This window comes from Lissotriton helveticus, chromosome 5_1 (genome assembly GCF_964261635.1).
Source record: "Lissotriton helveticus chromosome 5_1, aLisHel1.1, whole genome shotgun sequence".
NCBI classification, from domain to species: Eukaryota; Metazoa; Chordata; class Amphibia; order Caudata; family Salamandridae; genus Lissotriton; species Lissotriton helveticus.
The window spans coordinates 87,386,828-87,402,192 of record NC_136065.1 but is presented as its reverse complement, the minus strand read 5'-3'; the positions used below and the strand labels follow the sequence as shown (position 1 = coordinate 87,402,192).

General features: G+C 46.7%; 1 protein-coding gene across 1 annotated transcript in view; it reads right to left on the bottom strand.

Moving 5' to 3' along the window:
* LOC144752979 (E3 ubiquitin-protein ligase TRIM39-like) overlaps window positions 1-15,365 on the bottom strand; it is a 186,195-nt gene that overhangs the window by 35,956 nt on the left and 134,874 nt on the right. Inside the window, exon 5 of the mRNA XM_078640787.1 lies at window positions 7,265-7,317. Coding sequence (XP_078496913.1) covers window positions 7,265-7,317 — 53 coding nt within the window. The remainder of the gene's footprint in view (window positions 1-7,264; window positions 7,318-15,365) is intronic.

Here is a 15,365-nt window from a genome sequence, read left to right as displayed (position 1 = left end):
TGAGCAACGGAAGAACCTGCTGCAACTTGAGCATGTGAAAGTGTTCTGAGAGAATGTACTGGTTTAGGGGCCTGAGGTCCAGTATGGGTCGCAGGGACCCGTTTTTCTTTGGTATCAAGAAGTACAGGGAGTACACTCCCGAGCCTCTTTGCTCCACTGGCACAAGCTCGATTGCCCCTTTTTGCAGCAGGACGAGCACCTCTTGCTGCAATAAGTGCAAATGCTCTGTTGACATAGGACGGTGTTTCGGTGGGATGTTGGGTGGAGTGGACGTTAACTCCAGACAATAACCGTACTGTATAGGTTTTCTGACCCACCTGTCTGTGGTGATGGATTTCCAGACTGGCAGGAACTGTTGGAGTCTCCCCCCGACAGGTGTTGTATGGTCGGGGGGCAGTGACAAGGCGTCACTGTTTGTTGGTGGCGGAGGATAGGGAGTTGTTGTTTCCACGACCTCTGCCGTTGGTGCTGTTGCCGCGATGGCCGCCTCTACTCTGTTTGTTGTAAGAGGTTTGCGCACTACCTTTAGTGTACTGTGTTTGCTGGGACATTTGGCCTCTGGAAACACCTCTATTGTTTGAGCGACGAAAAGTACTACCCCTGAACAGCTGGGACTGGAGAGCTCCCATGGACTTGGCAGTCTCGGTGTCTTTCTTTATTTTTTCCAGGGTGGTATCCACCTCAGGTCCAAATAAGTGATCAGGGTTTACAGGCTGATTGAGGATGGTGGTTTGTATCTCTGGTTTGAACCCGGAGATTCTCAGCCAGGCCTGACGCCGCAACATCACACTGGTGTTAATTGCCCTGGCCGCGGTGTCCGCTGCGTCCAGAGCACATTTAATTGAAGCATTTGAGATGAGTTTCCCTTCCTGAATGAGCATCTCTGCTGCCTCTTTATACTCATCTGGCAAGTGTTGTAACAGGGTCTCAAGTGTATCATAGTGTGCCCTGTCATATCTGGCCAAGAGCGCCTGAGTGTTAGAAATACGTCAGATATTGGCCGCTTGAGCCGCCACCCTTTTCCCTGATGCCTCTAGCACCTTAGATTCCTGGTCAGGGGGAGGAGCATCACCAGTAGACTGTGAATTTGCCCTCTTCCGGGCATTAGAAACAACCAGGGAGTCCAACGGCAACTGGCCCTTGATGTAGGTAGGATCGCCAGGTGCCGGCTTATACTTCTTTTCAATTCTGGGGTTGATAACCCTGGCACCTGTGGGTTCTTTAAAAATGTCTGCAGCATGTTTTAAAACACCCTTCAGCATTTGCAGAGTCTTGACAGTCTTTTCAGAGGTGGAAAAGGTATCAAACAGAAAGTCCACTTCAATAGGGTCAGCATGCAGCTGGACGTCATGATTCTTAGCTGCCCTCTCAATTAGTGCATTAAATGCCGCAGAATCCTCAGCAGGTGAGGTTTAGACAGCATATACCTGAGTGTCCGGGGCAGTTTGTGGATCTCCTGGGTCCCCAGCATCTGCCCATGAGTCATGGTGATCCTCATGATCAGTGTCGGCAGGGAAGTTGTACTCTTCATCGTCCCCTTCCCCAGCCTCCACATCTGAGTAAGTGGGCGAGGTTGGAGCAGTGTCCTGAGGCCGTGGAGTAATCAGTTCAACCAGAACTGGGGAATCCGTAGAAGCCTTCTTCCTCTTCAAAGGAATTGTGTAGGACTCCATGGGCTGTGCCGGCATTATCTTTCGCTTATAGATGGAAAGTTTTCCGGTGTCGGCGTCGATAAATTGTTCCGACTGCTCCTCCACTAGGGGTTGTCGATGTTTTGTGCTTACAACTGCAGTGGTAGGCTTCGGCCCCGTGGCCACCTTCATGGACGCGTCGACGACCGTCCTGGGCGCGAACGCCTTCGGCGCCACTTTCGGGGGTAGCGTGAACTGGATCGGGGCCGGCGACTTTGGCGGTTTGGCAGCAGGCTTCGTTGTGGAAGTATCCTTCGGATCGACCGCGGAAGCCTTGTCCTTGATCCGTTGCAACGAGTCCGACACCTGCTTCGTGAAGGATGCGGACGGTTTCGTCGACCCAACAGGTGCTCTCGATCCACCACCATGTGCCGATTCGAGGGTGACAGTACTTTTGGCCGTTTCTGGCCGACGTGCAGGATCGACAGCTTTTGGAGCTCCGAGTCCTCTGTCTGTGTCGACGGCCTTCTTCGCCGACGGTTTTCGGGTCGGCGGCTTTGACAATCTGTTTCGGTGCCCCGGTCTTCGGCTCGACGCCCTTGAGCGACTTCACCGGATCGACACCCTTTTTCGGCTTCGGCTGCCCCGACAGGTCTGAAGACGTGGAGGCGACCAAAGCGACAGGCGTTTTCTGTTTCAACTGCGCCTCTATCACTTTCGGTTTTGTCGAGACCGAAGCTTTCACTTTCGGTTTCGATTTGACCAATGGCGGCTCCGTAGAAGTGTCCATTGCCGGGCCCGTAGGCGAGACCGTGGATCCAGGTGTAAGATCTTGGGTAAGGCCATGTGGCGATCCCTCGACCTGAGCCTTAGTGATTGTTCGAACGGGGCATAGCTCTTCACCTGAGCTATCTTCCGTGGCCCCATTGTCGTCTCCTACCTCGTCGACGACATCTTCTGTATCGAGCATTTTGACGTAGTTGGAGTCGATCTCTTCCGCTGGAGTGGAAATTGGCTCTCGATCTTCTTGCTCGTCTGCTTCTTCCCCCTCGAAAATGTTCACCGGGTCAGGGGCCGTCTGCTGGGCCTCCTGGCACGCCACGCGCCGAAGTCGAATAGTCTTCTTGGAGCGAAAACGGGAACAAGCCATACAGTTGGCTTCATCGTGATCCGGCGACAGGCACTTGTTGCACACCGGGTGGACATCGATGTGGGGATACTTCGAGTTGCACACGGGGCACTTCTTGAACGGGCTCCGTTCCATGATATGTCGTCGAATAGGTCTGGTTGCGTTGACTGGGCCTCGAGCACCGAAGAGCCACGCGACTCCTCTGGATGTCCGACTCGGGAACTGAGCCGGAACAGAGCTGGGCACCGACCGCAAGACAATACCAACGCTATAGGAAAGGACTTCGGGCCTAAAGGAAAGTTTCTATCGATTCCGATCTTGAGTGATCAAATATGCATCCGAACCCAATGGCGGAAAAAAACAATCTGGGGATGGAGTCGATGCCCATGCGCACTTTAGTCCAGGGGAGGAGGCACCTATCTCGTGATACTTTGATGACTCTTCCAGGACAACAATGTGCAATCATCCGGACGCAACACTAGGCGGCGATCTATGCTATAGATATGAATTCAGCAGCCCACATGCCTCGAACATTGCATCCTATCCTATTGTACTAGTTGTTACAGCGTATTAGATGGTACGGAGTGGCAGAGCTAGATTAAGGTATATTGTACTAGTCAGTACACTATATTAGATGGAACAGAGTGACAGAGCTACTCGAAGTTATACTGTACTAGTTAGTACACGATATTAGATTGTACAGAGTGGTCAAGCTACCCTAAGGTATACTGTACTAGTCGGTACTCTACATTAGATGGTACATAGTAAATTAACTACTACAATGTATACTGTACTAGTGAGCACACAGTATCAGATGGTACAGAATGACAGAGCTACTAGAAGGTAAACTGTACTAGTTTAGTGACCGAGGTAGATACCATCCTTTAGGGATGTTTGATTGGTTGGCATTAGTAGAATTAGTGAGTGTAGATACAGCTGTTAATACAGGCGTAAGACCGCAGCAGGTAAACTCATGCAGATACTACGCTGCAGATCTTGTTGTTGGACCCCATGTGTTTTAAATTCTCACAGACTCTGCCGACACTGCCTTCAGCTTTAGCTGTCTACAGACAACGCTCCCCGATTCCTACTAGACCTAATCCAGGATTTGGGGGTCGCAGTTAAGGTTCTGATTAGAAGTGGTGTGGAAGAAAGACATTTGGTTGTAACGTGAAGGCCAGAAAGCAGAGGTCCATCTCTTTGGAGGTCCAATCTCAGGGACATGTTTGCAGGACCCCTGTCTAGTCTTAGGAATGTCTGATCATTTTAATCTGATTACCTTCAAACAGGGGCCGGTCCTAGGCCTGAGCTAAGCTCTAGTGAAGTCAAAACTACAATGTTGTGTGGCAGGGTTTTCACTTTTCTCAATGAATTTATTCTAAAATCCCAGTATTTAGGGAAATGGAGCACAGCACATCATTTGTGGGTTAGAAAGTTACAGTGGGAACAAACACATTTAAAATGTGGGTATCTGATTATTTACAGACTTATTTGAGACCCAGGTATCCTGTAGAAACACTACAGGGGCTGAACCAGAACATCTTACTTAACTCCACCACCCTGTCAGAAGCCACAGTCCAAAGATTCCTATTTACAGTTTTCTGTCAACACCAATTTGACAAAAAATTGGAGTTTCTGCCCAACTGGTATTTCAAGTGACACGGTATTATCACATGTAGTATTACCAAGTGCAGTTTTACCACGTGCAGTATAGCCACGTGCAGTATTGCCACGTGCAGTATTGCCATGTGCAGTATAGCCACATGCAATATTACCACATGCAGTGTTGCCATGTGCAGTATAGCCACGTGCAGTATAGCCACATGCAGCATTACCACATGCAGCATTACCAAATGCAGCATTACCACATACAGGATTACCTAATGCAGTATTACCACATACAGTATTACTGTTCCATTCCATATAGGTACCATAATATAGGTCCCGGTAACTTCAATACCCTTCACCTATATTCTTCCCTACATTACAATTGTCACGGTTTACATGGACTGACATCTTACCCAGATACAACACTGCGTTCAGAACGCACGTTTTCCCTGGTTCGAGATCTCATACATTATGCATGAGGATTCTTGGAGCAAAGCAGGACAACCATCTCCTGTAAAATATCTATGTATAAAGTTCATGCCCAACGTCCTCCTTAGGCCGACACAGTAATACAGCGAGGTAGGACCCGTGGGGAGACCTATGGGTATATATACATCACATCTTGCTAAGATAGATCAGAGGAGACCGAGACTTCCCGGCCGACACACTGACCAGAGACGCTGAGGCTCCTGCATGCAGACACTACAGCTCGCAGTGGTCTAACATCCCTTGCGGGGTGTCCAGCTCGAAACCAGGGCGGAGTCCCATTGTCTCTCACTTCAAGTAATGGGGTTCACTAAATCCTAAAAGGATTCTTGGCTTAACACCTATACACATGCTAGGTACATTTAGGTAAGGCTAGTTAGGGAAGCATCGTAGGAGTACGCATCTTTTTATCATGTGTTTTATATACTCGTATGTATTCATGATCATTGTAAAATGTAAAATGGTAGAGCTATACCATCCCTTTACCTTTTTAGCACTGCTAATCATTTATATCTTATACCGTCTAACAGATGTTGCATTTCATCTATTTTACACCAGAATAGGAACTGTTCAGTAAATACTTATTGAAAACGTCCAGACTGTTTATTCTGTGTATATCTCTGAGACAGACTAAATAAGCACGAGTGACTGAGCGATAAGTAGTATATTGTTTCCATGGCCCTGAGGGATCAAGGTTTCGATGTTCGATGGTTGCCAAGAACTATTCTCTCCTAGGTAAGAGGAGAGTCTAGTGGCACTGTGAGCTAGTTGGTACAAAAAGCCAACATACCCAGTGGGGGTGTTCAGAATCAGTCTGGCACCAATCCTACAGTGTATGTTGTCTAAACGCGCAGATCCTGTATAAATATTATAGGAACTACACACATTACCTAAGGCAGTATAACCACGTGTAGTATAACCACGTGCAGTATTCCCATTTTCAGTATACCCACGTTCAGTATACCCACGTGCAGTATACCCACGTGCAGTATACCCACGTGCAGTATAACCACGTGCAGTACAGCCACGTGCAGTACAGCCACGTGCAGTACAGCCACGTGCAGTACAACCACGTGCAGTATAACCACGTGCAGTACAACCTGCAGTGCTGCAGCACAACCATGAGCAGCATAACCACATGCAGCATAACCACTTGCAGCATTACCACATGCAGCATAACCACATGCAGCATAACCACATGCAGCATAACCACATGCAGCATAACCACATGCAGCACAACCACATGCAGTATAACCACATGCAGTATAACCACATGCAGTATAACCACATGCAGTATTACCACATGCAGTATTACCACATGCAGTATTACCACATGCAGTATTACCACATGCAGTATAGCCACATGCAGTATTACTACATGCTGTACCACTGCACCAGATATTAGCGGGGATACATTCCACTTTTGCAGAAATTACAGAAATTGTAGCAAGAAAATGACAAATGGAATTTAAGAATTATCTGCAGCCATCAGTGCAGCAGTACTCTACTGTTGTCTTGTGTGGTGAGTGTGCCTGTATGGCATGAGCGCAGATGTGCGTGATGCGATGGGCCCAGCTGTGGGTGCAAGGTACGAGTGTAGACTGTGAGGGAAGATCTTATAAACTAAGTGCAGGCAATAGGTCAGTGTGGATGCATGCGCTAGGTCACTGTAATGCATGCAATAGGTCAGTGTAGATATATGCGATAGATCAGTGTAGGAACATGCAATAGGTGTGAGTTGGTGCATGTGCTAGGCCAGTGTAGGTGCATGTGCAAAGTCAGTATAGGTGCATGCACTGAGTCAGTGTAGGTGCATGTGCTAGGTCAGTGTATGTGCATGTGCTAGGTCAGTGTATGTGCATGTGCTAGGTCAGTGTATGTGCATGCGCTGTGGTGTCAGTACAGGTGCATGTGCTACGTCAGTATAGATGTTAGAACTCTGGAACATAGAATGTGTTATGCGGTAAATATCGAATTCTGACGTAATTTCCCATGCAAGACTGAAAATCCCAGAATACTGCAATAACACCGTTGCTTGCCATCCTAGCAGTATCATTAATGTGAGGTGTGAAATTACCGCATCTGAATTTCTGATAAACTGAGCATGAATGTCCAAGTGAGAAGAATGATTTAAACCCAGGAAATGAAGCTGCACATATACAGAATGGAGAGATGTAAACTTCTAGAAAAATCTGGAAAAGACAAAGTTTACAGTAATTGTACCCTGACTCGAGTGCACATTACCATTAAATACCATACCATACCATTCTATCCCATATTATACCATGTTCCCACCCCATAGCACACCACATCATCCCATCATAACGTTCCATACCATACAATCCCATACCACACCTCATCATATTCATGAACAGTTATATACAAAGCTCCTCATCACAATGATATTTACCTTTATAATGCTTCACCACCATCTCTGGGCCCTGAATCTTCACATTATTACACCTGTAATAAATAACACACACATCATCTTTGTATTAAAGAGCAATGACAGCAACAGGAACAGAGGATGAACATCACATAAGACCCGTGTTTGAAATAAGATTCAGTATTAATAGCAGCGCATGCGGACTAGAGCTCAGTGTGAGTTACTGTTCATACACAACAGTCAAAGCTCTAACGATATCCAAAAGCACCTTTAATATCTTATGACAGGATGTGGTTGTTCTAAGGAAGATAGCTCAGTGAGACAAGCGTGCTTCGTGTGATGCTATGGAGTGCCACACATCGGTCTTCTAGGAGCCGCGGTTAGCTCAGTGAGATGAGCGCTGAGTAACAGGTTCCATCTGCTCCATCTGCTCCTGGTGGAGTCTCGAGTATATACTTAATAAATCCCTTCTTAAGTGGGGTCCATGTGAATTCCTGCCAGCGCCCACAACACAACACTGCCACACCCAACCCCTGCCAGTGTAAACTGTGTCACCATTCCTCTACAACAAAGATGGGTAGCCTTATTGAGATATATAAGGAAGATTTGAGCTCAGACCCCCGAGTGACGAAAAACTGGTTGCAAAACAAAAATTCCTGTGTTTTACAGAACAGCATATTTTATGCCTTAGGGGAAGGATCACAGAGGGGGAGATAAGGGAACAGGTTAGGAGGCTCAGTAAAGGGAAAGCAGCAGAGCCAGACAGGATCCCATCTGAATTCTATAATAAATTGTTAAACTCTTTGGTTTCTTTCTGGGTATCTTATTTTATTGAGATCTTTCTGGAGGGCTATTCAATACCCCTTCCCCAATGATCAGGCAACTGTGGTTATGATCTTTAAGCCGGGTAAAGAAGCTAGGTTAGCAGATTCCCACAGACCTATATTGTGATTGAACTATGATTACAAAATTATCACAGGAATCTTGGCAAAGAGTTTGGCAAATGTCTCGCAAACTTTGATCCATTTTGATCACGGGGTTTGCGCAGACCGACAGCTGTATGAATTAACCCATTGACTTATCTGTGCGAATGATATGGCCGAGGCCTTCAATCTCCTGTTGACAATCACAAGAATTTATGCTGCTAAAGCTTTTGATAGCTGTATTTGGGTCTGTCTTTGGGAGGTATTGCAGAATTATGATTTCAGCAAGAATGTTATTTGAGTTGTACAAATGTTATGTGAGGTGCCGGCAGCCAAGATTTTGGTTAACGGCAAAGTTACAGCTTCGTTTCAGAAATCCGGGAGAACTAGACAGCGGTGTCCTTCATCATCAATTCTGTTTCATCTACATATTGAGCTCCCAGATGATTCGGCAGGATAAGACCATTCTTCCCTTTGAAGCTGCAGGGTTACCAACCGACAGAGCACTGTATGCGGAGGACATAGGGCCAGATGTAGGAAGGATATTACCGGTCGGTAACCGCCGAAATCGGCCGTTACCGACCGGTAATAGACTTTTCCTATGTAGGAGGCACATTTACCGTTGGAAGTCCCAACGTGAGGAGGATGTGCATCCAAAACCCTTTTTTCAATCCTAGGCTGGGGTTATGCTACACCTAAAATCCATCCATCAGATTATCTTTAATGGGTAAAACATTAGATGCAATGCATTGGGCTTTTATCTGCATGGATTGTGCAGTCAGAGCCCCCCAGCTACCACTGATTCTCCTTTGAAAACATGGCACTGTGGGTTTACACCCGATTGGTACATTTAATGTACTTGTAAGTCCTTAGTAAATGGTACCACCTCTACCCAGGGCCTGTAAATTAAATGCTACAAGTGGGCAGCAGCACCCATTATGCGACTCAGTAAAGTAGCCATTTAAAACATGTCTCAGGTTTGCCACTGCGTTTTAAACTGACATTTTGCCCTGGAAAAATAAGCCTAGTGCCAGGCCTAAACCTTCCTTTTTAGGTTGAGTGTAAGCATACGACCTCTTGTATAATTTAGAATAATTCTTTTGTGGGCTTAAAGCCATCCTCCTGCGTTTGATTTGTTTATTTGTGTCCTTTACAAAATCTTGCTTGCTAGCGATCAGTCCTGCCTCTTTGTCCCCCCCTTTACTCTTGCGTTCCTCCCATTGAGCAGGACTTAGTACTGTCTCATTCCGCTTTGGTTCTTTATCTGTTCTTTGGGGGACAATGTTTTTCTTGGTTACCTACTGTGTTACTGTGTGCCTGTGTTCAGCTTCGGCACCATAGCTGCTTACATTTAAATATAGCATTCATCATTCCCATCTCCTCTTAATGCCAAAGTTGTGTTAGTGCTGCCTTCCGCGCCGTACCTCCCCCTCCGTTGCTTGTACTTTTTTTTAGCCTTTGTGCACTTTTTGATGTCCACTGTCAGTTGTGCATTTTTGGTAGGATATTCGTTTGGTTTGTGCTCCCTTTTAAAGAGGAATTGGGCTTGTTGAAGTCTTGTTTGTAAGAAGGCATGAGGCACCGCAGCCCCTCCCACTCCTCCTTGTGCCTGGTGCTCCCATCCCATCTCTCTCCCCTCCTGCTATGTTACAAGAGCTGCAGCCTTGTACAAGCCAGCTGCATCCACAGATTGTGCCTAAAAAGGGTTCATTGCTGTGCAGGCAGTTTGGTTGGATACAAAAGGGGATGATGGACGGAGCGTTTGAACAAATCAAACACTCACCCCCAGTCAACTGATCTGGGTTTAATCCATCACCATTCTTTAGTTCACTAAGTCACCCCAGTTCAGACATCCCCTTTTGTATCGCTTTGTTCGCCCTAAGTGTGGCAGGGTATGCTCAGACGTGAGTCCCTTGCTCACTTGGCCACTGGATTCAAGATAGCCTGACTGATGAGGATTATGAATCCGAAACCGGTCCCAGGATGCTTGTTTCCGGTCCATGGAAGACATGGCTTGGCAGTTCGGGCTGTACTGTTCCCATGAGGCACAGGGTCAGACTGATTTGCATATAGCCATGTCTGAAATGGGGTGGCTGAGTGGGCTAAAGAATGGTGGTGGATTAAACCCAGATCAGTTGACTGGGGGTGAGTGTTTGTTTTGCTCAAACGCTCCGTCCATCATCCCCTTTTGTATGAATTCATATCTGTGCATAGACTGTATAGCAGTATCTCCTCTAGCGGTGGTTACCTGTCCCAGCTGCAGCAGTTTGAAAGAGAGTTTTGAGGACAGCCTGGCCTACAGCAGCTTGCTGCTTTGCTTGTACGTCTACACAATAGTGTTTTGTGAAAGTGTGTATTGTAGACCATGTGGCTGCTCTACATATGTCTTCAAGAGGAATATTCCCAAGGAAAGCCATGGATGCCCCTATTTTGCGCGTAGAGTGTGCTCGTGGGGGGACAGTTAACGTGCGTTTTGCTTTATGATAACATATTTGGATGCATTTAACTATCCACCTGGCTATTCCTGATTTTGATATGGGATTGCCTTTATGTTGTGGTGAAAAAGCAACAAATAATTGTTTTGTTTTTCTGAAGGATTTAGTTCTGTCCACGTAATAAAGCAGAGCTCTTTTTACATCAAGTGTGTGTAGGGCTCGTTCAGCTACCGACTGTGGATTTTGAAAGAACACTCGCAGTTCAATGGATTGATTAATGTGGAAATTGGATATGACCTTAGGCATAAACTTAGGGTTTGTTCTAAGTACTACCCTATTAGCATGTATTTGCATAAAGGGTTCTTGAATTGTTAGTGCTTGTAGCTCACTAACTCGCCTGAGTGAAGTAATTGCAATTAAGAATGCCACCTTCCATGTTAGGAATTGTAATTCGCATGAGTGGAAGGGCTCGAAAGGAGGTCCCATAAGTCTGGTGAGTACTATGTTAAGGTTCCAGACTGGTGAAGGTGGGTGTTTTGGAGGGATTACTCTTTTGAGACCTTCCATAAAAGCTTTAATTGCTGGTACTCGAAACAGGGAAAGATGTTGTCTGTTTTGGAGATATGCCGCTATAGCAGCAAGGTGTAGTCTTATAGAAGAGTACGCTAAGTTGCATCTTTGAAGATGCAGCAGGTAACAAACAATGTTCTGTATGGAAGCATCTAGTGGGTTGATTTGGTTATTGTTACAGTAAATAACAAATCTCTTCCATTTCGCTGCATAGAATGCTCTAGTAGTTGGTCTCCTTGCCTCCTTAATGATATTCATGCAGTCTGGGGGCAAGTTGAGGTATCCAAATTCTAAGACTTCAGGAGCCAGATCGCTAGGTTCATCCTGATTGGGATCTGGGTGTCTGATTTCTCCATGGTTCTGAGTTAGAAGATGGGTTGCGAGGCGCAGCATTTGATGTGGAACTACTGAAAGCTCCAGGAACATTGTGTACCATGGCTGTCTCGCCCATGTGGGAGCAACTAGGATCATTGTGAGTGACTGTTGCCGTAGTTTGCGTGCCACCAGCGGAATTAGTGGTGCTGGGGGAAAAGCGTACGCAAATCTGCCTGACCAGTTCATCCATATGGCATTGCCCTGTGACAACGGAGTGGGAACCTGGCGGCAAAGTACTGGCATTTTGAGTTTTCTTTTGTGGCAAACAGGTCTACCTCTGGATGCCCCCACTTCTGGAAGAATGGGTGGAGAACTTGGGGGTGGATCTCCCATTTGTGTAGCTGTTGGCTGTGTCTGCTGAGCAGATCGGCTACTTGATTGTCCTTCCCTGGGAGGTGTTCTGCCAGGAGAAAGATGTTTTTTGGAATTGCCCACTTCCTTAAGCTCTGCGCTAAGTGGGACAGCTGTGGAGAGTGTGTTCCTCCCTGTTTCTGGATATAGTACATGGCTGTCATGTCCGTCCGGATCAACACAGTCTTGTTGTACAAGTATTTTTGGAAAGCTTTTAGGGCTAGAAATATTGCTAGCAACTCCAGTTGGTTGATATGCAGTTTCTTTTGTTTGATTGTCCAGAGCCCTTGGACTGTGTATTGAAGTAGGTGGGCTCCCCAACCTGTCAGTGATGCGTCCGCTGTTAGTACTAGTTGTGGAACTTGCTCTTGGAACAGTCGCCCCTTGGAAATGTTTTGTGGGTTCCACCACTGCAGACAGTTGTAGGGCGACTGTCCACCAACACTTGGGGCTAGATGTAGGTAAATGGTATTTACCGATTCATAAATACCGAATTTTACTGATTCGGTATTTATGAATCGGTAAATATGAAGGGGGGAGATGTAGGTATTTCTAGGATTTGAAATACCGAATCGTTAATATTCGGTATTTACCGATTCGCTTCACAGCCCATAGGAGTCAATAGGAAATACCGATTCGGTAATTACCGAATCGGTAAATACCGATTCCAGCAAGGGTGCAGGGGGTGTCACTTTGACACCCCCTAGCACCCCAAAACATGCATGTGCGCCATGTGGTACACAGACATGCCCACAGATGTGCATGCACACCTGAATTCGGTATTTTACCACACAATAGGATTGTGTGGTAAAATACCGAATTCTGAAGGCCTGGAGCACTGTACACAGTGCTACCTACATCTTGGTTTTACCGAATCGGTAAAATTACCGATTCGGTATTTTACAGATTCAGTAAATTTACCGATTCGGTAAATTTACCGAATCTTTAAAATGATGCCCCTATATCCCAAATACCCACTTACCGGTCGGTAAATGGCCTCCTACATCTGGCCCTTAGTCTTTTTGTTGTCCTTGAGCTTGGTTCCACTGCCCTGCTAGGCATTCCTAGTGGAGTAGTGTGGCTCACTAGTTAGAGGCGGCAGACCCGAGAGCAGAAGTCGGCCCGGGACCAGGGTTCGATTCCCGACGCGGCAGGGTCGTGGACCTTGGTCAGCGGACTCGATAATTCTCGCTTCGGTGCTTACTCTAATCAGGGATCACACTCGGCAACTCTGGACATTAGCTTGTCTAATCTCTACAACGGCCCCACCAATTCCGGGGATGCCTGGCTCCACCTTGGGGACTCCAGCAGGGACCATCCCACAGGGAAAGCCAGGACGGGTTCCCCAGAGTTATACAGCGCCGGGACGCCCCGTTGCTGGGGCAGCTGTGCGCGTTACAAGTATACTACATTTACATTTACATTCCTGCAATGGACGCATTTGAAGTCTGGCATGGGGGACAATGAATATGCAAGAGACCATCATGCCTATGAGCTGCATGAAGACTCGAGCTGGCAAAGAGTGTTGAGGCTGGCATTTTTGAATGAGCATCTGCATGCTGGCTATCCTTGCTGAGGTTAGATATGCCTTTGCCACCGAGGTATCTAGAGTTGCTCCCAGATATTGCTGTATGTGGGATGGTTCTAGATGCGATTTTGGGTAGTTTATTGAAAAACATAGGCTGTGTAGCAGCTGAAGTGTTTGAGACATGTCTTTTACGCACTGTTGGTACGATTTTGCTTGTATTAGCCAATCGTCTAGGTATGGAAACACGTGGATGTGTTGCCTTCTGAGGTGCGCAGCTACTGTCGCTAAGCATTTTGTAAACACTCTTGGAGCTGTGGTCACCCCGAATGGGAGAACTTTGAATTGGAAGTGTTGCCCTTCTAATTCAGATTAGATTTATTCGATTTTTAGTTAAAAACCATAAAAGCAACAACAATACATACATGCATAGATATCTCAACATTTCATTACAGAGTTAAGATCAACTATTAAAATAGGATTAAATAAATGTGACGAGTCAGATAATCAATGTTCGTGTATATTCAGGACTAGTTAGAGGCTAGAGGGTTAATAGCACAGGGTACACGGGATCCCCATTACCAAGAATTATAATTCATTGTCATTGTCATTTGTCATGGTAGCGGAATATGTTGGGAGCCGGGATAAAAATCATACAAGTCCCAAATGCGAATAGGGCTATCTCCTTCTTTGGGCTGGCAAAATCGTAGGTAGGGGACAATGTTCCTATTCTTAAATTTGATTAAAATCAGGTCCCCCGAGATGTCTTTGGGCAACGTACCTAGCCACCCCACCCTCCTGACACTCAGGATTCCACCATCTAGGTCAGGTGGCAACGGTCTGTTGTGTTTTAGCCAAAAAATGACTTTATTTAGCAGGTCCTGGTGTGTTTCGAGTTTGCCCTGGCTAAGTGCAGGGACCCCAGAGAGGACAGTCACGTACGGGGCGGCTTCGGGAGGTAGATTAATGTGGTGCCTTCTTTCGAGAGCGACCCTGGGAGCTCTATGAGGTACGAATGCGGGATTAAAAGTAACGTTAGGGCTAGTTGGAATAGGTGTGGTAAAAGGGGATTCAAGAGTTTGGACTTTCCTGCATGCAGTGGACTTAAACTTTTCATGGTTGATGGGAGGATTAGGGCAAATAGGTATAGCAGTTTTTTCAGTTGGTAGAGAGTTCTTTTTAAGTGTTTTTTCAATGCTGGTCAGCCTGTCCCCCAAATCATAAATTTTTGTGACCAGAGGTGATAATGCAGATATTAACAATTGCTCAAACTGGGCCAGTAAGGACAATTGGAGGGGCGATACAGGGTCATATGTTCTATTCACAGCCTTATCCGACATAAATATAGATGGGCTAGAGCGGGTTGATGAAGGGCTGGTGCACGATTTATGAGCGTTAGATTGAATCTCATTGACATTATCTTTTTCCTCTTCGTGCTTCCTTTTACAGTTTAAACCCCAGGACAGTGTGTTGACTTGAGATTGGACCATATTGGGAGATAGAGGTACATTCCGTGGAGTGCCGTTTAGTTGGTCAATGTCTCTACCCATTATAGGGGGGGTTGATACGTCCGGGACGTACTTTGTGCCACACAGGGCATTCAGCTCCTCCCACATGGACATGGTTAATGGAATGAAGAACTCCAAAAGCGACAATAGGCAGTACAATGCGAGATGAATAAAGAGTTAAAGCGTCTCTGTACCTCCTCCTTAAAAAGAGTCAAGTGGGGTGGCCCGTCCCATCCTCCTCTGGCCTCTGAGGGCCGTAGAGGGCCCGCCCTTTGCCCGTGCTTAGCCCGGCGCCCTCCCGCGCGCGTCCCGCGTGGCGGGAGGTGTTCCGCGTTCTTGAGGCGCCTCCAGGCGCAGCGGGAGCGTCACGAGCGCGCCAGGTCCCGGGGCTGCTGGGTAATGGAGTTCCTGATGCCCGGTTTGGCCAGGAGCGGCCCA